The 22,157-nt window shown below is 44.9% G+C and overlaps 2 protein-coding genes across 2 annotated transcripts; both read right to left on the reverse strand.

Annotated features, from left to right (window-relative positions):
* Positions 1-3,807: 3,807 nt before the first annotated feature.
* LOC136499687 (BTB/POZ and MATH domain-containing protein 1-like) lies at positions 3,808-15,579 on the reverse strand. Its single transcript, XM_066495250.1, has 3 exons — positions 15,413-15,579; positions 10,445-10,543; positions 3,808-4,276 (listed from the first exon to the last, which is right to left on the reverse strand). Exons 1-3 carry the CDS (start codon positions 15,577-15,579, stop codon positions 3,808-3,810), a joined length of 735 nt encoding a protein of 244 aa, XP_066351347.1.
* Positions 15,580-16,480: 901 nt separating this feature from the next.
* LOC136499688 (BTB/POZ and MATH domain-containing protein 2-like) lies at positions 16,481-17,976 on the reverse strand. Its single transcript, XM_066495251.1, has 2 exons — positions 17,617-17,976; positions 16,481-16,702 (listed from the first exon to the last, which is right to left on the reverse strand). Exons 1-2 carry the CDS (start codon positions 17,974-17,976, stop codon positions 16,481-16,483), a joined length of 582 nt encoding a protein of 193 aa, XP_066351348.1.
* Positions 17,977-22,157: the final 4,181 nt, after the last annotated feature.

The raw sequence follows: 22,157 nt of genomic DNA on the forward strand, positions 1-22,157 counted from the left end.
GATCAGGTATGTTCTTCCAGTACTTATTGTATTTGTCAATCATAGGTTGGATAACAGATCTTAGATGTTCATCATGTTGATACCTATGCAGGTGTATAGCAATCTTAACAAGATGATGAATCATAGGTGGAGAAGTAGGATAGCCAGACAAATCAACAGTTGAGTCATAGAACAGTTCAAGAAATTCTAAGATTTTATTTGCCATAGCCCAGTGATCATCAGTCAAAAGGAAACCACTACCTGAACCTCTAGGGTAATTGGCCTCAATGAAAGTACTGAAAGTACTCTTGTGAGGCAGCAAGTGCTTAAGCATTAGGTAGGTAGAGTTTTATCTAACATCCATGTCTAATCTAAACTTCCTAGGTCTAACACCACTAACAATGCAATAACTCTGGTATGCAGCAATTCTTTGATTAGAGGAGTTCATAAAAGAGATTGATGTTCTAAAATCCTCAATGAGAGGATTCACAGCAGCCAGTGCTTCTTTCACAATCAGGTTAATAATATGACAAGCACATCATTGATGCAAAAACAGATCAGAACCCGAATATTCTTTAAGTATAGGTTTCAGTTTATCCATAGCATTTTTATTTGCAGATGCATTATCCAAAGTTATAGAAAAAACCTTGTTAAGTATATCATACTTAGCAAGGACAGATGCAACACGCTCAGCAATGTTCTCAGCATTATGGGACACATCAATCAACCTTAAACCAAGTACCCTTTTCTCTAATTGCCAATCAGCATTAATGAAATGAGCCACAACAGATAAATAATCTTCTTTAGCCTTTCCAGACCATATATCAGAGGTAATAGCAATAGATGAAACAGCATTATCCTTTAAACAGACCATCAGTTTATCATGTTTCTCATTGTAGTATTTAAACAGATCTCTACCAGTGGTTTGCTTAGAGACAGGTAAAAAATTAGGGTTATGAGCAGTTTTAATATAATCTTTAAATGCCTCAGTTTCACCAATCATAAGAGGTAGGTCCAATCTAGCAAGCATACTGAACAAGTTCAACACGAGCTACCTCAGCACTGTACTCCCAACGACGAACAGAACCATCAGAATTAAAAGCAATATGAGTCTGAGTCATGCCCCGGGTCTTCTCAAGTTTCTTAGGACACTTAGCAAGATGTCGAGTAAGATGCCCAGTGCCATGAGCAGAATAAGCAGAGTAGCGCTTATGGCAATGAAGGCAAGTGGCAGCAAACCTGATCTTTCTACCTTTCTAAGTTTTGTAGTGCTTCTCAAAGTCCTCCGAGATAGCAGACGTGGAAGGGCGATTAGAACCGACAGGGCTAACCTCGCTCTGGCCACCGTCGGCATCAGCCACGTCGACTGGGGGTCGGAGTCGTCGACGGGAAGGGGATCAGCAGCAGAATGACCGAAGAGCACGACAGCGTCCTCGCGGACATCATCGTCCTCATCATCTCCGGCCATCCCACACATACGTAGCTCGTCGTTCTGGGAGTGGTCAAACTCCCCATCGTCGTGTCGCCCGGCGCCTGGGGCCATCTCTGCCGTCTCCGGTTCCTCGACGGCTGCCACAATCAATAGATAAAAGCAGGGTTAGGTTGGTGATTAGGGTTTGGGTTAAGGTTAGGGTTAGGGTTAGGGTTAGGGTTAACCCTTACCTCTACGGCCGGAGCCCCATAAATGACTACGATGAGACGGACCGATTGCACACCCCCGGTACCTCAACGGAGACCGGAGCCCCGGAGGTGGCGGCAGCCAGCGATGTGGACGGTGGACAGATGACGGAGATGCGGCGAGGATGCCGAGAACGAGGCTCAATCGACGTCCAGGGATGAAGAATAAGGGAACAGAAGGAGATTGAGGGCGGGAACCACCGGATCTGAGGGAGAAGAGGGAGATTGAGGGCGGAGAGGGAGAAGAGGGAACCACCGGCCATCGAAACTGACCCCTTACCCGCCGGAAGACTCCATGGTGACGGCGTCGAGGAGCCCAGGTTACGAGTGCGGCGAAGAGTGGCGAGCAGGCGAGGAGCTAGGGTTACGAGTGCAGCGAGGAGCGGGCGAGCGACAGAGTGAGCGGGGAGAGCCGGAGAGGAGAGGGCGAGAGCCGAGAGGCTAGGGTTACGAGTAAGGGGAGTGGCCGAGTGGGGAGAACGGCCGCATCGGGCGGCTTATATATCGGCCGCCCGGCGATCCAACGGCTCACGCCCCGCCTCCGCGATCCGACGGTTGCGAGCCATGCCTGCCCCGTGCCGCCCGTTGGAACGGGCCGTGCCTGGGCCAGCACTACGGGCCGACCTTTCGGCCCAGGCACGGGCACGGCTACGGGCCAGGCCAGGCACGGGCACGGGCGAGGCTGGGCCGTACCGGGCTACGGCCGTGCTTTTTCGCACCGGGCCCGTGCCAGCCAGTTTCGCGTGGCCGGTTTGGAAAATTATAGACCTACAATTTCCACTCGGACTATAGTCTGACACTAACCGTCGGACCAGTTGTCAAGGTCCGACGCCCCTGCGCCCGCACGCCCATCCTCAACACCAGCTCTGCAGGCTTCTTGCAGCTATTGTGCATATGCCTGCACCCTCTCTTTAATCACTCCCCCTATAGAGTAACCGTACCGCCCCCATGTCCGACTGCCCGTCATTGACATTCACGCCACCACAGCACCACTGAGTCCAATGAGACCGACGAAGCTTGCTTCGACAAGCTAGTCAAATCCAACTACAAAGATGATCGCCCAGCCACTGACGTCACCACGGGGGAGCTTTCCGCGCTATTGCCAACTCATGAACCCGATGTGGCGCCGCCTCCTGAGCCCAAGATTCATAATGAACCTGCAGCGGCACCATCGCTCGAAGAAGCGGAGTGTGACCCCACACTGCATCTGGAGATCCTCACCGGAGGTGGACCCTATACCCACAATGCATCTGGAGGCGGTCCATCTTAGGAAGTGAATGGAGTTGGGTGAGAGGGTGAGTGTGACCTCGCCCGGCCCTTCCGGAGCTATCGGTGTCATGGCGAGCTAGTGGCAGACCTCGTCCTCGTGGAGCATCATGTTGGACATGCCATTGAAGATGGGGAAGCGGTAGCTACTATCGGGCAGTCGAGAGAACCCTCCTGGACGTGGATCTCGAGGAATAGGTAGTGGATGCAGTTGATGGCACTGCCCTCGAAGTCAGCAGCACCCACGGTGAAGGTCACGGCAACTAAGGCCGACGAGAGGGAGGAGGGAGAGCATGCCAGACTAGAAAGAGATGGCGGAGAGTTAGAGTGCGAGAGGGAGAGCACATGTGAGAGAGATGTCATAGGGAAGGAGAGGGAAGACGACATCGTCAGGTGCTCTTCGAATCTTCTTTTCTATATAGACAACTAAACACATGATTTGGCATTTGTCGGTGCAGCATACCAACTAATGCAGCAAAGCAAACATCCTCGCAAGCAATGCAAAAGACTCATGTAGCCCAGACAAACACCCCCCTAAAAGATTATGCTAGATTAGAGATCCTACCTTTATGCATGCTATCATCATCTCATAATATAGCCAATCAGACCTACAGTGTAAATCTAGATGCATAGTAGAAGCTATATATTTAGAAAAGTCAAAACGTTCTATAATTTGGAATGAATGGAGTATAATATAAAGTATACCCTTCAATCTTTATACATGTCAGTTGTGTCTTATAAAATGAAACAGAGGTGTACATACGTTAACCCACATATGTAATAACTAGATCTGACATAGTGCGTCCCATTCCCATAAGAGCTTACTTTATATTAACTGAAGCTCAAACATGACTGGACGAATATACCCTTCAATCTGTATACATGTCAGCTGTCACACACTTCATCTGGTCGATGTGCCCTGCTCAGCGGTACCGCCGATGAATTGAGTGCAAACACGACACGGAGCGCCAGACACTGAAGCCGTTCCGCAAGAGCCAACGTAGCCACCACCGTGCCGGCGTCGAGGCTGGCGCACAGGGTCCTTTCGCACATCAGCTTCAGCCTGTGCATTCCATACTGGTCCGCGGCAGCGAGCAAACCCCTCACCGTCTCCGCCTTCGTCTTGTTAGGGCCATCCATGGCGGGCAACGAATCGGTGTAGATGTAATGCAGCAGTGCCTTGAAAACTGCCGGATGCACCTCCGACGCGGCGAGGACTAGGATCTTCCAGCTCGTCACCCGGTCGTACAGCTTCGGGCACCTCGCCCAGAGCACGAAGCTGTGCGCGCCAAAGCTCTGCGAGCCGACGACCAAGGTGATGTCCGGTGGCGGTGCGCCGTTTTGTTGTTGCTGTCTAGCAGCTTTGGACGGTGTTTACATCAAAATTCGAAAGGAGAGTCGCAAGGACCTAAAGGCTCCTAAGAATATGTCATCAAGAAATCAATCACGTGTAGATCGGTATTAGCTGATTCGAATATAAAACTAGAATCGGCTTTATTCAGATGGCGCCAGCAGATAACGACAAAGGCTACGATCGGTGCTGGGACAAGACATGTTGGACTCTACAAAAAGGAAAGATTAGAGTCAAACTTATCTTAAATTAGAAATGTTTTCTCTAAGGGTCAAAGATTGTGATGAGTCTTGCTTAGATATGAGTCATGCGCAGGTCCCGAGCATAAATATCAAAACCCGGCTATTGCAAAGGACACACAATCAATCAAATACAAGTTACTTACTTTTTCGGCCCCGACCACCCCTTAGGAGCAGGAGTATAGTAGATCTTGATGAGTTCTTCAGCAGGTACGGCTGCATCGATCCAGTCGACCTCCACTGCTTGTCTGTAAGTACCGTCATGACTTATACCTCTGTCCGTACGACTGCATCGATCCGGTCGACCTCCAATACGACTCTAGTATAAGTTAGTTATCGACTCTTGTCTAATTCAAGTACGGCTGCATCGATCCGGTCGACCTTCACTGCTTGAACTAGATTAAGGTCAAGTTATCGGTTCTATCTAAGGGTGGCGTTCCTTCGAATAGATTCATTAACTTATCGATATTGCTTATTTCTTACATTATTTATTTAATTACAGTAATATCACTTCACCCGATTGGGATTGATCTAGATCGGCCTTATATTTTGTTTAACCCATCGTTTGTTGATCTGAATTTGATTTAATCTACACTTTAAACGATGAGTTATGTTTTATCGGCTGTTTTATATCAATCTTAATCGTGCATAGCGTGCGGTTAGGACATGTTTGATCTTAAGTAGATCTATCGGTTAGCGAAAACCGTTCCATGGCCCGTTATCATGGCCTGTGTGATTCTGCCTCACACCCCACTATTAGCACCGTGGAGTGGGCATCGTTATTTGGTAGATCTATTTCTGAGAGGGCATGATCTTAATTGTGTGTTATGCCTAAATCAGTTGTTTTAACCGATAGTGAGTGCTTTCACGAATAGTTCACGTCACGAGACTGCTGAAGTAGCGATAGGTTGAAAGATGTGTTAGCCCCATGATCTTATTATTGTATTATGGCCTGCATGATTCTGCCTCATGCCCCACTGATATTAGTAATAAGTTAGGGTCGTCGAGTCTATTATTGTTTCTATGGCCTGCATGTTTCTGCCTCATGCCTCACTGGTCATAGCAATAGATGAGATCTAACATGTTCATTAGATTTATCTCTGTTAAATGGTTGAATGATGATGAACTATTTCTTTTACAAAGGGGTTCAGTTACCTGCAGTTATTGGCTCAGGATAAACTAATTATTGTTAATATTTTATTACCATTGACTAATATTTGTTTAACGAATGACATTCATCCTGAATGATAACCGATTCTTCTTACATAACCCCATGAGCTTTAACCGATTTATTCTTATTGATATGTGGAATCGACTATTTAGTCGATCTCCTTTCATATCGGCTCTCAGAGCCGCACATTCAGGACTGTCTGGCAACATCGACATGTTCCACCCTTAATTACTGATAAACTTTCTCTCCTTATCAATTGCAGGGTCAAATTGACTAGCACATCTCGGGAGGAGTACGCAGGATCGGCCACCCTTGCGCTGAAGCTAGGCGGATCTCCAACTCCATAGAACGGACTCTTTTGGCTTGCTACGTGTCTCCTCGGCACAAGACTAAATTCTATGTCGACACACGTTTCTAGCACGCCCGGTGGGACACCACATTCGTCATGACGGTTCACAACAACAACGGCATCCTTATGATACATTATGAAGATCTACCTGATGGAGATAAAAATATCATTGGCAAAGCTACAGAAGAATTTCAGAGCAAATGTTTGTTGTCCTACACCAAAACTCGTGACAATACAATTGTTTAGAAGTTTCTACTACCAAGAGTTCTGTTACACGGGTAGACAGATACAACTGAAGCTGAAGACAGGCGTTTCTTTATGGAAGTTGTGGACTTATTTGTTCATGATGTCATATCAAGCCAGAATGAAGCTTTCTTAGACACATTTCACAACGCCATGAAAGAAGCAATTCATGGGTTTTCAGTTGGTCAAGTTGGGCTGACTTATTACAACATTCTAGATCCGTCGACCCAAGGGACTAATCAAGTCGGTACCAACCATCAAGAAGTAGCACCAGCTGGTAATGGTGATGTCTAGGCAGTTCAGGGTTCATCTGAACAGGCTCAAGGAACCACTACGAATCAGATACAGTATAATCCTAGACCGCCAGTACAGCATGTGCAATAGCCGGTGGGGCAAAGTCAAAACCAGGTGATCAATTTTGGCACGTCAAGCCACATACCGTCATTGGCTCAAAAAATAGCACCATCAATGCAAAGGATCCGTAGATATATAGATCCTTATGTCTATAATCAGAGACAGGCAGCAAGCCAGCAAAGAACCCAGTAGATAGAAATTCCACAGGGTTATCACTATGGAACATACTATAATACCCTTCACATGATTCCAAATCCAGGGTATCAAGGCACACGGGATTTCAATCCACAGATGGGTCAGTAGGTGCAGAAAAATCAAAATTCAAATGCTGATGAGTTGCTACTGAAGGTGACTGAGATGATGAAGAATCAGTTCAGTCTGAAGCCAAAAGGGCTGACCTTTTCGTACAAACGCCCATATTCAGAATGGTATGATTTGGTCGCTCTTCCCACAAATTACAGGCTCCTAGAATTTGCTAAGTTCACTGGCCAAGACAGTACAAGCACAATAAAACATGTCAGTCGGTATCTTACACAATTGGGCGAAGCATCAGTTGAGGATGCCCATCAAGTTCATTTCTTCTCCTTGTCCTTATCAGGGCCAACCTTCACTTGGTTTTCATTATTGCCAGTCAATTCCATTGCCAATTGGGCTGACCTAGAGAAGAAGTTTCATACATATTTTTATACTGGGACTAGAGAAAATAAGATTACCGATCTAACAACCATAAGACAGAGGACTAATGAATCGGGCACTGAGTTTCTTCTAAGGTTCTGAGAAACTAGGAACTTATGCTTCTCCTTAAACTTGGCTGATGATCACTGGCTGCTTTAGACGTTCAGAGAATACTGTCAATATGGAAAGAAAAGCTGTTGGGACAAAAATTTGATAACTTAGGCCAATTGGCTCAACGAGTGGCAGCGCTCAATAGCCAATTCCAGAGTATGCGCAGAGATACCCAGTTTCAGAAGAGTACCACAGTAGTCAAAGCTTATGATCCATACTCGGTCGAGGACGGCTATGAAGATGAAGAAGAAGAGGTTGCTGTGGCCGAATGGAATTGGGGCAAGAAAAAAGTAATGATGCCAAATCCTTGGGGAAGAGGAGTCGAGGAGAGCTATGACTTTGATGTCACAAAATTAGACAAGCTCTTTGATTTCTTGCTTGAGAAGGGGTAGATCAAGTTGCCCGATGGTCATGTTATATTGCCCCCTGATCAGTTGAAGAATAAGAAGTTCTACAAGTTCCATAGCGCTATCTCTCATTCCACCAATGAATACAGAATCTTCCAGCAACACATACAGAGGGCTATTCAGCAAGGAAGGCTTAAATTTGACACGCATCAGAAAATGAAAGTTGATGATAATCCTTTCCCAGGAGATCAAAACATGGTTGATGCTAGGCTGCTCAGAGGGAATACTAAGGTCCTAACATCGACCAAATTAAAAGAAGCTAAAACAATCGATCCCAAGATGCAAATATCGGCTGACGAGTACAGAGAAATTAAAAGACATCGCGATGAGCAAAAGAGCCAATATGAGCAGGGAGGAACGTCAAAAGCAGGGACAACAAAGCCGCGAGTTACATCTTGGATTCTGTTGAATAAGTGGCAGCGGCAGAAGGAAAAGGATTATTAGCGTTGGTTAAAGGATCAAGAATACCAGCATCAACTGGAAAGAGAGAGGTATGAAAGAAAGCAAGCTGAATCACATTGGAATTGTCCTTTCTTCAGACATTGCTGGAATGAAAGTTTGAAGTTGCCTACCAGACATGACTGTCTAGAATGCAGCAATCAATATTAGGAGTTTAGGCAATCTCAAACCAACCGCCGGTCTATCCATGCTCAAGATGCATATCATCATAATAACATGGATTGGCACTTAAAAAATAAAAGTGTTCATGATCGACTTGGAAAGCGAGTTGTTGACCAAGACTGGGCTGATTATGGAGAAGAAGGCAACGAAAGAAAATATGTTTGGCAGAAAGGCCAATGGTGTCCAGGAGGATTAACAAGAAGCCAGAAGAGAAAGGTGCAATGCCTAAGGAATAAAGAGATGGAACAGGCTCAGGCATCCAGTAAACCTCAAGTGTGGCATACTAAGCAAACAGCCGATAGAAAGCAACTATCGACTAATATCCAAATGGCTTTTCTGTTGCCATCAGAATTTAGAGCTCCGGCAAAATCAAGAAGTGTATTCAGATTTTGATGAATTAGAGTATGAAGAAATAGTTGCCAAGTTGATGGTTATACAACAAGCAATATTTGATAAGCCAGCCAAGCATCGGCTCTTAAAAGCATTATATATGAAAGGTCTCGTTGATGGAAAGTCGATGAATAAGATATTGGTGGACGGAGGTGCTTCTGTCAATCTTATGTCTTACACCACTTTTCGTAAGCTTGGAAAGGGACCAGAAGATCTGATGGAGACTGACATGATGCTTAAGGATTTTGGAGGTAATGCATCTAAGACCCGGGGGCAATAAATGTCGAACTAACAATCGGAAGTAAGACTCTGCTCACCATGTTCTTCATCATCAATGGAAAAGGGATGCACAGTTTGCTCATCGGTCGTGATTGGATTCATGCGAACTGTTGTGTGCCGTCGACCATGCATCAGTGTTTCATTCAGTGGCATGGAGATGATGTTGAGATGGTTCGCGCTGATGAATCTGTGAGCATCACAACAACCAATCTAGTCTTTTAGGAACTAGGAGACTTCGAATGCTTTTCTGGCAAGTTATGGAAAGGAGGCTTCATTAAGATCAGCAATGAAAGCCAACAGCCGATGCAAGCAATCGGCTCTGAGAGTTTGTTTTAGTAGAAAAGTCATGGCTTCACGTTGGCCATTAGATTAAAGGAAAAATAAGCATTAAGTCCTGGAGATGGGTTTAGGCAGACGTATGTGAATGCTAAGTCGAATTGTAAGTGCGATTCAGAGTTAATGGATTTCTTAAAGAAGTTATATCTTGCTTAATAGGATGCTTGACCTGGGTTGATTAATCATTTGACCTTTGATGTGAAAAGTTCTACGGGACATTATCCTGGCATTTGATCAATACTTGATAGCCGACTCATTCAGTCATTGGCTCTAATAGCCAGTACCAGAAAGGTATCGCCTCTAGTTCAAAAACAAAGTTAAAAATAGTCATACACAAGGGCATTGCATTGAGGCACATTCATGAAAGAGGCGTCTGTGTTCACTGGTTTCCCCTAAGTACAATCTAGTCAAAGACTTTGTTCACCACATCCTAAGCAGATGTGATGTCCACGATGGCCTCTGCCGCTATGGTGAATTATTCTATCAAGTCCTCATGCCCCTCAGGGCCGTCGCCAATCGGGAAGCCAACTTCCATGGCGTGGAGGTCATGCTCGGTCTGGACCTACGCCACAGTTAGCGCCACCGATGCGCCGTGATGAACGCCGTAGAGGGCAATCTCCTAAATGTGGGCCGGGATGTCTTGGAGACGAGCGTCAATGAGGGAACCCCGAGCATTGACGGCATCCACGGCCATGTTCACCGCCAGTTGGAGAGACTCCAACTGCACCATTTGAGCTGGCGATTATAGAAGACTATCAAGACAAAGGTAGTGGAAACCAGAATAGAAACATTTAGGGCACTCATCTTACCTGCTACCACGGCGTTAGACTAGCCAGCCACGCTCGAACAGTGCTGGCCTCCTCAACCGCATTAAGGGCCGCCTAGAAGACCCTTAAACAAATCTCAAGCTGACCATTGTTTCGAATTGCCTTGGAATAGCGGTCCTCGGCCACCCTCCATTCTCAGAAGAAGCGCCAGACATCGTCGCCGTTATACGAGTTGGAAGAATCCGACGACGAAGCTAGCGCGGAAGATGCAGCATCAGCGGGTTTGCTGGTCCAGGGGAAAGGATGAAGGTTGTCATTCACAGCAAACCTACAGGCAAGTCAGAATAGATCATCATCATAAACAGAGGTCACCAATCTCACCTCATGCGTTAGAGACACTGGTTCATTGGCATGTCCTCTTCCGGGATATCCTCTGCCGTGTGCTTGCCTCGGTTGTCCTCACCGGCCATGAGAGATGATTGGATCTATGGAAGGAAGGAAGAAAACTGCTATAGGGTTTTGGCACATGAAAGAGAGCAAAGGAACAGTTGTGGATGGAGATGTGTTTGAGGCCAAAGCCCTCGGCTGGTATTTGAAGACATGAAGCAAAGAGGCGGATGCCTCGGAACGCGCAAAAGGCAACCGCAATTAATAGAAGGCGAAACGCCACTTCACCAATGCTGAAGAGGATACGGCGCCGGATGACTAAGGATAGAAGATCGAAGGGCTCTCTTAATAAAGGCCATGTTTTCAGACCTAGATAGAATTAAAACCAAGAGTCTAGAATTGGCTATTTTCAAAATCGGCTCTTTAGCTAGAACAAAGGTGATCAATCGACTATGACGGTTCTTTAGCCTTTTGCCTGTTCAAGTTCCCCTTGGCCCAGAGGTTTTCACGATCAAATAAACTCCTCTGAGCCTGTTTCACCTTCAAGACCTAATCTTCAAAAATGGAAAACGGAGACAAGACTTTGAGGAAGGCTGGGGATGGATTGCCCTTGATGACCAAGAGCAAAAGAGCTGATGTGACCGCCTTATGAGCTTGTGCATAGACACGATGCAGTCTTTCCTTGGAAAGTTCAAACTAGATAAAGGCGTGTTATCAGCCAAAGTCTACCAGAATCTTGGGATGGATGACTTAGAAGACTTGAGATGCCTTCGGCTGCGTGCTCTTGAAAATATCGAAGCCAATAAATTGAGGGTTGCAAAATATTATAATAAAAAGGTCAAGATTAAGCAATTCTTTAAAGGAAACTTGGTCTAGAGAGTGAAATTGCCGATCGGGTCAAAAGGCAGTAAATTCAGCAAGCGGTCACCTAACTGGGAAGGACCTTATCAGATCAAACGTTGTGCGCCTGGTAATGCTTATATTTTGGAAAACGCTAAGAGAAGAGGAAGAATTCGGCAGAGCAGTCAAGTGGGGAATATTTGAAGGAATATTACCCTAATATTTGGATCAATACTTGACAACCAATTTGCTCGGTTGTCGGCTCTAATAGCCGATACCAGGAGGGTGTCGCTTCTAGTACAAAAAATAAACCCAAAGGGGTAAAAGTCAGTACAATGTGTATTGCCCGCAGAAGCAAAAGCAAACACGGACAAAGTGATGCATGGAGTATAAAGTACGAAACAGAAGAAAATCACTGAAGACGGAGAAATTATTTGCTAATATCACCTATTACAAATTACGGGCCGAAAAACACTTTGGCTACTATATCATCGGCCTGGGAGATAAAGGCTATGGAGTTAGCAGCACTGAAGAAATCCTTAATCAGGCGTTCACAATCCCTAGGGTGCACCGCAGTTGGAAAACCATGGGGAAGGAACCAAAGTTTGTGGCCAGAATGGGCTTGCGCAGAAGCCAACGCCATGGCGGCACCATGGCGGACGTCGTGCAAAGCGACCTCCCTGATACAATTCGGGATGTGATGCAGGCGAACCATCAGGACGGCGCCTCTAGCGTTGATGAATCCCGCTGCATGCTCCGCAGCCAATCGAGGCTCTCCAGTTGGGCCGACAAATCTAAAAAGATTCAAAGGGGAGATGATCAGAATCTTGAGGATGAAATTGAAAGGAAGCAAATGTTATGACAGATATCTCACCAGTGATTCTGGCCTCAGCCTTGGCCAACCTATCCTCCACTGAATCGGCCTCGGGAGGTGATCGACATCGAATCATGGCCACAGTCGATTCTACAAGAGAGAGGCATTCAGCGAGACCCTGGCCATGCTGATCAATGGAGGCAAGTAGATCGTCGTTGTCAATCCACCTCCTTTGATAACAAGGGAGTTGAAGATGAGCTATCGATGAAGAGGACCCTAAAGGCCGAACGGAGTCGGCCCTATCCCCCGAGGCAGTGGGGGCATCACAAGTTGTGCCCTCTTGATGATGAAGGCGCTGTTGCGATGATGTAGGTCCATTGAGGGCCTTCTCAGCAAACCTCTTGCTGTTCTCCATAGCCTCAAACCCACGGAAAAGTAGGAACTATGCTAAGGACGGGGAAGGTTTGAGACAAAGTGAGCTGTTTTTCAATCCCTAGCCGTGGCCCGTATATATGGCCTAGGAAGGCAAAGAGTTAGATTTCGCTGGAGGTGTGAAATTGAAATCAGGTACGGGAACGGATCGATGCTTCGGGAATTCAGGGGATAGATAACAAAGAGATAACAGATTCAGACTTATTGCTTTCCCAAGTTATAGAATATCATGGGATGAATACAAAAGATTTGCATTGACCAGCAATCAGCCCACCAAGGTTTCTTTGGATTGAAGGGAGTTTGAACCCCCACAGGGCCGAAAGTCACCACGAACCGAGTCACATTGGCCCGTTAATAAAATTATGGCAGAGAAGGAAAAAAGGCGCCTACCTAACAGATGCCCAGTTGATTTCTCGGTGACTGGGAAGCCGCTGGAAAGAAGCTTTGGCTTTCCCGATGGGCATTTGATTGAGCAAACAAGGGGAAGATGTCCACGCAATTTAGCCCTTGCAAACACTAGAATAGCTCTGCAAGCATAGAGAGAAGACCCAGGCGATATCATAAGGATTCTTCTAACCGTAGTAGCTGATTCTCTTGCTCAACAAGGTGCTAAGATGGGAGACACAATCACCCTATGCACAAGAATTCTTCTAACTGCTCAAGATCTTCATAGCAAAAGGATAGACCATGGAGGGTCCGGCGGAGTCGGAAGCACTCGAGGGAGCAGATAGAAGAGGAACATGGTTGAATTGTTGAGTTGCTCTCGCCAGGGTTGGGTAGGCATTTTATAGCTGACCTGGAAAGATAAATCCAAGTGCCAGTGAAGCAACGGTATTCTCGTAAAAGTGTTGAAGCATGGGCTCATGAGCTGGCACAGGCGGCAACAAATAGTAGGCCCTAGATCAAGAATCTTTACCCTTAACTGCGGACCTATCGAGAATACGAACATGATAATTTTGGAATAAAATTACTTTTATCCCAAAATTGGGGGGCATGTGTTAACAACAAAATTTGGAACGAGGGTCGCAAGGACTTAAAGGCTCCCAAGATCATGTCATCAAGGAATCAATCACGTGCAGGTCAGTATCAGCTGATTCGAACGCAAAACTGGAATCAGCTTTATTCAGATGGTGCCAGCAGATAATGACAAAGGCCACGATCGGCGCCGGGACAAGACATGTTGGACTCAACAAAAAGGGAAAGATTAGAGTCCAAGTTATATTAAATTAGGAATATTTTCTCTAAGGGTCAAAGATTGTGATGAGTCATGCTTAGATAGGAGTCATGCGTAGGTCCCGGGTATAAATATCAAAGCCCGGCTATTGTAAAGGACACACAATCAATCAAATACAAATTACTTACTTTTTCGGCTTCGGCCACCCCTTAGGAGTAGGAGTAGAGTAGATCTCGGTAAGTTCTTCAGTAAGTATGGCAGCATTGATCCGATCGACCTCTACTGCTTGTCTGTAAGTACCGTCATGGCTTATACCTCTGTTCGTATGGCTGCATCGATCCGGTCGACCTCCACTGCGACTTTGGTATAAGTTAGTTATCGACTCTTGTCTAGTTTAAGTACGGCTGCATTGATCCGGTCGACCTCCACTGCTCGAACTAGGTTAAGGTCAAGTTATCGGCTCTATCTAAGGGAGACGTTCCTTCGGATAGATTCATTAAGTTACCGATATTGCTTATTGCTTCCATTATTTATTTAATTACAGCAATATCACTTCACCCGATTGGGATTGATCTAGATCAGCCTTATATCTTGTTTAACCCATCGTTTGTTGATCTGAATTTGATTTAATCTGCACTTTAAACGATGAGTTATGTTTTATCGGCTGTTTTATATCAATCTTAATCATGCATAGCGTGCGGTTAGGACATATTTGATCTTAAGTAGATCTATCGGTAACCGAAAACTATTCCATGGCCCGTTATCATGGCCTGTGTGATTCTGCCTCATACCCCACTATTAGCACCGTGGAGTGGGCATCGTTATTTGGTAGATCTATTTCTGAGAGGGCATGATCTTAATTGTGTGTTATGCCTAAATCAGTTGTTTTAGCCGATAGTGAGTGCTTTCACGAACAGTTCACGTCACGAGACTGTTGAAGTAGCGATAGGTTGAAAGATGTGTTAGCCCCATGATCTTATTATTGTATTATGGCCTGCATGATTCTGCCTCATGCCCCACTGATATTAGTAATAAGTTAGGGTCGTCGAGTCTATTATTGTTTCTATGGCCTGCATGTTTCTGCCTCATGCCCCACTGGTCATAGCAATAGATGAGATCTAACATGTTCATTAGATTTATCTCTGTTAAATGGTTGAATGATGATGAACTATTTCTTTTACAAAGGGGTTCAGTTACCTGCAGTTATTGGCTCAGGATAAACTAATTATTGTTAATATTTTATTACCATTGACTAATATTTGTTTAACGAATGACATTCATCCTGAATGATAACCGATTCTTCTCACATAACCCCATGAGCTTTAACCGATTTATTCTTATTGATATGTGGAATCGACTATTTAGTCGATCTCCTTTCATATCGGCTCTCAGAGCTGCACATTCAGGACTGTCTGGCAACATCGACATGTTCCACCCTTAATTACTGATAAACTTTCTCTCCTTATCAATTGCAGGGTCAAATTGACTAGCACATCTTGGGAGGAGTGCGCCGGATCAACCACGCTTGCGCTGAAGCTAGATGGATCTACAGCTCCAATGGCGGCACCGCCACTTGGACGTGATCCGCTGCCACCATCCCTGGTCCGGAATTATTGGCCGCCGACGCCGATCGCTGCTTGAAGACGGTGACGGTGCACTTGATTCGGATGGTGTCGTCGCAGAGGTACGCCGGCGCCTCCAGCTTGGTCCTCTCCATGAACGAGCACCACCCCCTCCACGTTGCACTGCCGTTGGTGCCACCGCTGACACTACGCTAAAAAGTATTTTTAGGGGCGGCTTAAGACTATTTGTAGGGGCGGTTTGGCCAGCCGCTCCTACCAAATTGTCTCTACAAATCATGTATTTATAGGGGCGGTTACTAGACCGTCCTTACAAATCGATTTGTAGAGACGACTGGTGTTATCAGCCGCCCCTACAAATTGATTTGTAGGGGCGGCTATAGTACCAATCGCCCCTATAATACCTATTTGTAGAGACGGTTCAATCTAGAACCACCCCTACAGTACATTTTTCCAGAAAAAAAATCAAATCCATTGCCGTCGTGCCCCCGGAACTGCAGAGGCCACTGCGCCCACGGCCATCGGCGAGTAGGCAAGGGAACGCGCGTCGTGTGCCCTGTTGCCGCCTGAGCTAGCGTAGAGGCATGGGCCCACTGCTGCCAGGACCTCGCCGCCGTAGATCTAGTTGCCATCGCCTTGGCCACGCACGAAGGCGCGCGAGATTATCTGGGGCAGACTGTCCGCACTAGACCAGACCAGTCTCTGTTGACAAATCAGAGAAGGGGCACACTAGCGAGCCAAGCTTTTACAAATTACAAGAACAGGACGTTAGAGAAGCAGCCGAGCAGAGGAGAGCTTCTGACAATACGACGCCGGCTGAATGCCTGAATCTAATAACACCATCAGCAAAGCAACAAACTCATCATCACATCATAGGCAATACAATCCGGCGCTGTACTATGGATCTTTACAATTCTTCTACTAGAAACATCAAACAAAACCAGCCATCTGTATGCACTACTGTAAAAGAAGAGAGATTAATTAAAGAGAGACAGAGAGGAAATCAGAAAAGAGAAGAAATCTAGCTAGAAACCAAAGCTAAAGGAGGGACTTGTCGATGCGGTCCAGGCGGGGCCTCCATGGCGCTGCCCGCCCGGGCTCATCCTTCTCCTTGGCCGCCGCAGGCACAGGCACAGGCACAGCCACAGGTGCCCTCACGGAACCACAGCAAGAACCTGACGAAGAACTACAGTAAAGAACCTCACGGAACCTCAGTAAAGAACGAACAAGAAAGGCGGCACCAAGAAATTTAACCAAATCCTATCCAAACCTTCATGGTTCATCCTCAGAATTTGCACAGGAGAAATTCTACTTGCTACAAATCTATCCCCAAGAAATCATCGCCTGGGATTAATCCAAACTACAGAAAAAAATTCAGATTGTAGACAAGAACGGGTTTTGTCCTCAAAAGCGAAAACCGGATCGATCTACGAGCTCGTGCCAAATTGATTTGAATCACTAGAGGGATTAGTTCAGCACGTGTGGATGAATTAAAAACTCCGCAAAACATCTCAATCCAAAAAGATGAAGCAAGAAAGGGGAGGGAGAAGGACAATGAACCGGGACTCTCTTAGTAACACTAAAGGGCAGAGCTGAGAAAAGGAAGGAGTGGGTTCGTGTGGCGATAAGGGCGCTGGGAAAAGGAAGGGGGTGGATGCGTGTGGCCACACGCCGTACGATGGCGGATTTGCCAAAACCAGGGGCGCGGCGCCGGTTGTTTTCCATACCACGCACGCGAAACGAGATGAGGTGGGACCGGTGCAGCAGTTTCGGTCAGCAAGCAGCAGGTGCGAAGCGGCGGGGCCGGCGAATTTTCAATTCAGCGCGCGCGTGCTCGGTCTCAAAGGGAAGGCGGCAGGGCCCAGCGGTTGCGGTAGCGCGAAAACAGGGGCGGCTGGTGATTGAGCCACGGTAACACCGGAGGCGGCTGGTGAGTGACCCGCCCCTACAAATCATACCCATTTGTAGGGGCGGCTCGTATCACTAGCCGCCCATGCTGTTCCATTTGTAGGGGCGGCTGGTCTCTGGACTCCCAAACACATCACTGTAGGGGTAGCTCCATCACCAGCAGCCCCTAAAAAAAATTTATCTCGTTGCTAAAAAAACCATTTTTCACGTAGTGTAACACCGTCGTCGTCATCGCCTCGGCGGAAGAGACACGAACCCGTGCTGACCTTGTGCGCCCGCGCGCCGGTGGACCGCGGCACCAGGCACAGCTCGCACGACGCCCACGCCTGGGCGCCCGGGGTCATGAGCTCCACGAAGACCGACACGTGGCCTGACAGTGCTTGCGCGCCGCACCCTCGTGGGTAGTAGAGGACGGTCCAGTCGTAGCCGCCCACCGCGAAGGCCGCCGACCGGACGGACTCGCCGGCGCCGCCCGTGCGGCTGAGCAGGCCCCTGTAGCCCTTGATCTCGAACACGTGCTTGCGCCGCACGGCGTCCGTAGCGCACGTCGACGTTGTCGCCTCCAGCTCCGTCACGAGCGGCCGTTGCCACGACTTTGGGACCAGGAATTTTACGCAGGACGCCATGACGAGACGAACAAGGTAAGCCGGCGGGATCGTGTGCTTTGTTGCTTATATATAATATAATCGATCGGAACGAGAAGTCGTCCGACCTTGACACGTCTTTATCTGCGTTTGAGTTGGATGATTATGTCAATCGGTTACGGTAGCCGATGTTTGATCGACTCCCATCGACTCCGCCACGAACTCGCACATGGCGATTGCTTAAATCAGCTCGGAGTAGGTAGCATCTACTCGGCTACTCAAGTATACACCTCGTTCCTGAATAAATAGATTTCTAGAGTTATCTTAAATTAAACTTTTTAAACCAACTTTAATCAAATTTCTAGAAAAACTCGTCAAAATTTATGATATCAAATTAGTATCATTAGATATAGCAAAGAAAATATATTCATAATATGCTCATTTTTATATTAAATAGATGTTGTTAATCATTTCTATAAAATTAGTCAAATTTCAAATAGTCTGACTTGCACGGATTCTGGAAATTAATTTATTTGGGGATGAAGGCAGTACACATCGACTACCAACTAAATTACACAATCTATATCGATCAATGTCTATATAACTACACCCTCCTACTTGAATAAATCAATTGCTAGAGTTATCTTAGGGTCAAACTTTTTAAAGTTTAAGGGAAGTTCTAAAAAAATCATGAAATTTCGTATCATAAATATTTACACTTTTCTATAACCTCAGTCAAATATAATCTTTTTACTTAACACAACTCTAAAAAATAATTTATTCGGAATGAAGGGAGCATGTACTCACATACATATTGCTACAAAGACAACTTCATCGAAAATCATTTGTCAAAGCCTCTTATTTGATCATATGGTACTTCCTCTTTTTTTAGTGCCTTGCCAAAAAAATCTTAACCTTACATAATCCAATTGTTGATAGTTGCCTTAATATAGCAGATATAACCCCATGGTGTGCATTGGTATACTAGACAAGCTTGACTCAATAGGAATGAACTCCCCCCCCCCCCTCCCCCTAGAAGAAAGATGGTCTCCTTCACTACGTAAAAAACGTTTTTTAGCAACGGGACGAACTTTTCGTAGGGGCGGCTGGTGATAGAGCCGCCCCTACAAATGGTTGCCAAATGAGCCGTCCTTACAAATGAATTTGTAGGGGCGGCCGGTATTATCAGTCGCCCCTACAAATGGCCCAATTTGTAGAGGCGGCTCAATAATGAAGTGCCTCTACAAATGGGCGCCGAATATTAAAAAGTAAATACTAAAATAATTTTTTTAAACAACCTCGGATGAAGAAACAATCAAAATGAAAGTTGTAGATCTCGAAAAGTTATAAAACTTTGTAGTTGACAACTTTTTCAGTTGAGATCATTTACTACTTGAAAATATTGTTTGAAATTATTGTTCCCGTTTTGTCCTCTAATTCGGAGCCAATTTTTAAAACTGGTCTAGTTTTCGCATACGAACTCTGATTTCGACGTTCCATATATCAAAATCGATCAGAAAAAAAATTCGGATCCGTCCATCCCCACCTTTGCTGGGGTCAGAGAATTTTAGATTGGTCAAAAAGTGGTCACAAGATCTTCCTTTCGTGGCCACAAGTTTTTTGTCGATTTTGAGCACGTCTTCTGAAATTTCCACAGGCCACATCTTTCACTTGTTTGAGCTCATATTTTCTGTGGTTACTTCTTTTGTGCTCCTAAGTGAAGAAAAAATATAAAAAAAAATAAAAATAAAAAGTCAAAATTTCCCAAAAAAACGACAGCCCAAAAAATATAAAAAAAGATGGGCAAAAGAGGAATATCTAGAGAAGCACATAGAGAAGGCCAAACGTTATTTTGGAATACTAATTGATTTCAGATGAAAAAATCATGAATATAGAAGTTGCAGAACTTATCAAGAACTACAAGTTTTATTTTGGTCATTTCTTTATCCGATAAAGTGGTAATAACACTGTTCATAAAATTTACATATATCTCTTATAGTTTCATAAACAATAAGAGGGATATGTAACATTTGTGAACAATATTACTACCACTATGTCGGATAAATAAATAATCAAAATAGAAGTTGTAGATCTCGGAAAGTTATGAAACTCTATAGTTGACAACTTTTTAATTTAAAATTATCTTGTCAAGGAAAATTATGTTTGAATTTCTAAAATTTGAAATTTAAATTTTGTAAACAACCTCGGATGGAGAAACAACCAAAATAAAAGTTGTAGATCTTGATAAGTTATGAAACTTTGTAGTTGACAACTTTTTGATTTAAAATCATCTTGTCAAGAAAAACTACGTTTGAATTTTCAAAAATTTGAAATTTGAATTTTTTAAATGATCTCGGATAGATAAACAGTAAAAAAGAAAGTTGTAGATCTTGAAAAGTTATGAAACTTTGTACTTGATAACTTTCTCATTTGAAATGTTCTTGTCATGGAAAACTACGTTCGAATTTCTATTATTTGAAATTCAAATTTTATAATTGACCTTGTATGGAGAAACTATCAAAATGAAAGTTGTAGATTTTGAAAAGTTATAAAACTTTATAGTTGACAAAGTTTTCATTTGAATTAGTTTAGGGCCTCAAACAATCAATTTATGCTCAGTTTTGTATAATACATGGGGAATCAAAATGGATTGTGGACAAGTAAATGTGAGGTGTAGTGGTAGAGGAGATGGCGTGCGAGAGAGGTCGCCGGTTCGAATCCTGGCCGACGCAAAGTGTGCAAAAATCGTGAAAAAATGCTGCAACCATAGAGTGAGGGTGTGTGTCGCTGCCGATGGGGACCTCCTCGGTTAAAAAAAATTGCTATTTTTTCCCCTTTTTTCGATTCTGAAAATTGATTTGTAGGAGCGGCTCAATATCCCGTCGCCCCTACAAATCAGATTTGTAGGGGCGGCTGATAACACCAACCGCCCCTACAAATCAGTGATTTTTAGCCACCCTTTCATAGGGGCGGCTGACAAAACCACCCCTACAGAGGGTTATCAGCCGTCCCTAAAAACCTTTTTCTACGTAATGCTTGCCAAGTACTCAAGCTTTTGGTCACGTTCTCATTGATGATGTTCAACTGCCCCTTTGTGAGTATTGCCAAGTACTCAAGCTTTTGGTCACGTTCTCATGATGATGTTCAACTGCCCCTTTGTGAGTATATGATCACTTACTGGCACTCCTTGATATATTATTGGAAATCAACTCACTCAACTTACAGTGAAACACCTCAGGAACTCTTTGCCTGTCCTCTACTTCCAACGCTACTGTATAAATTTCACTCTTCTCGTAATTGATCTTCATACCGGCTATAGCCTCATAACATGTCAAAATAAAACTTTAGATTCCTCATATTCGCTTCTGAGTTGGACAAGAAGATGATTGTGGGACTATTTTTATAATAAGCGGGACTGTTTTTAAAAATAAAATATAAGTGGGGCTATTTTATAAAAAAATTAAAAACGGCCTAAAAATGAAAAAAAAACAAATTGAGGGATCTATTTAAAATCAGATTCCTGTCTAATTTTCTTTCGAGCAAATAAAAAATCTCTTAATTTGTGTGAAACGAATTTACATACATTAGTAGAAAAACGGCTTTCGGTTCGCACCTTTAGTCTCGATTGTGTTTGGGTTTGGGACTAATGTGAGCATTAGTCCCGGGTCTAAATTTCACAGGCACCTAAGACCCTTTTATCCCAGTTGGTAACACCACCTGGGACTAAACGCCATCCTTTAGTCCTGATTGGTGTTGCCAACCCAGACTAAAGGTCCCGATTGGTAACACCAACTCGGACTAAAGGGTGACCTTTTAGTCCCGGTTGTTGTCATCAACCAGGACTAAAGGTGATCCGGGAAAGGTTCTCCACGAGTGAATTCAAAGGAGAGCGCACAGGACATTATCACATGTGATGTGTAGTTGAGTTGGTAAGTAAGCTACGCGCGAGGCAAGGGGTCTTGGGTTCGAATCACACGCATCGCAAGAAGAGGTCTTCAGGATTTAGGTTGGAAAACCCAGACTAAAGCCCGTTCCCAACCAGGATTGTAACCCACCTCTGTACCGGTGATATTTAGGGCATGGGGCTAAAGTTTAGTCCATGTCACATAAGATATTTAGACACTAATTTAGAGTATTAAACATATATTAATTAAAAAACTAATTACACAGATTGAGACTAACTTGCGAGACAAATTTTTTAAGCCTAATTAGTCGAACATGTA

This window comes from Miscanthus floridulus, chromosome 13 (genome assembly GCF_019320115.1).
Source record: "Miscanthus floridulus cultivar M001 chromosome 13, ASM1932011v1, whole genome shotgun sequence".
In the NCBI taxonomy this organism is placed as follows: domain Eukaryota; kingdom Viridiplantae; phylum Streptophyta; class Magnoliopsida; order Poales; family Poaceae; genus Miscanthus; species Miscanthus floridulus.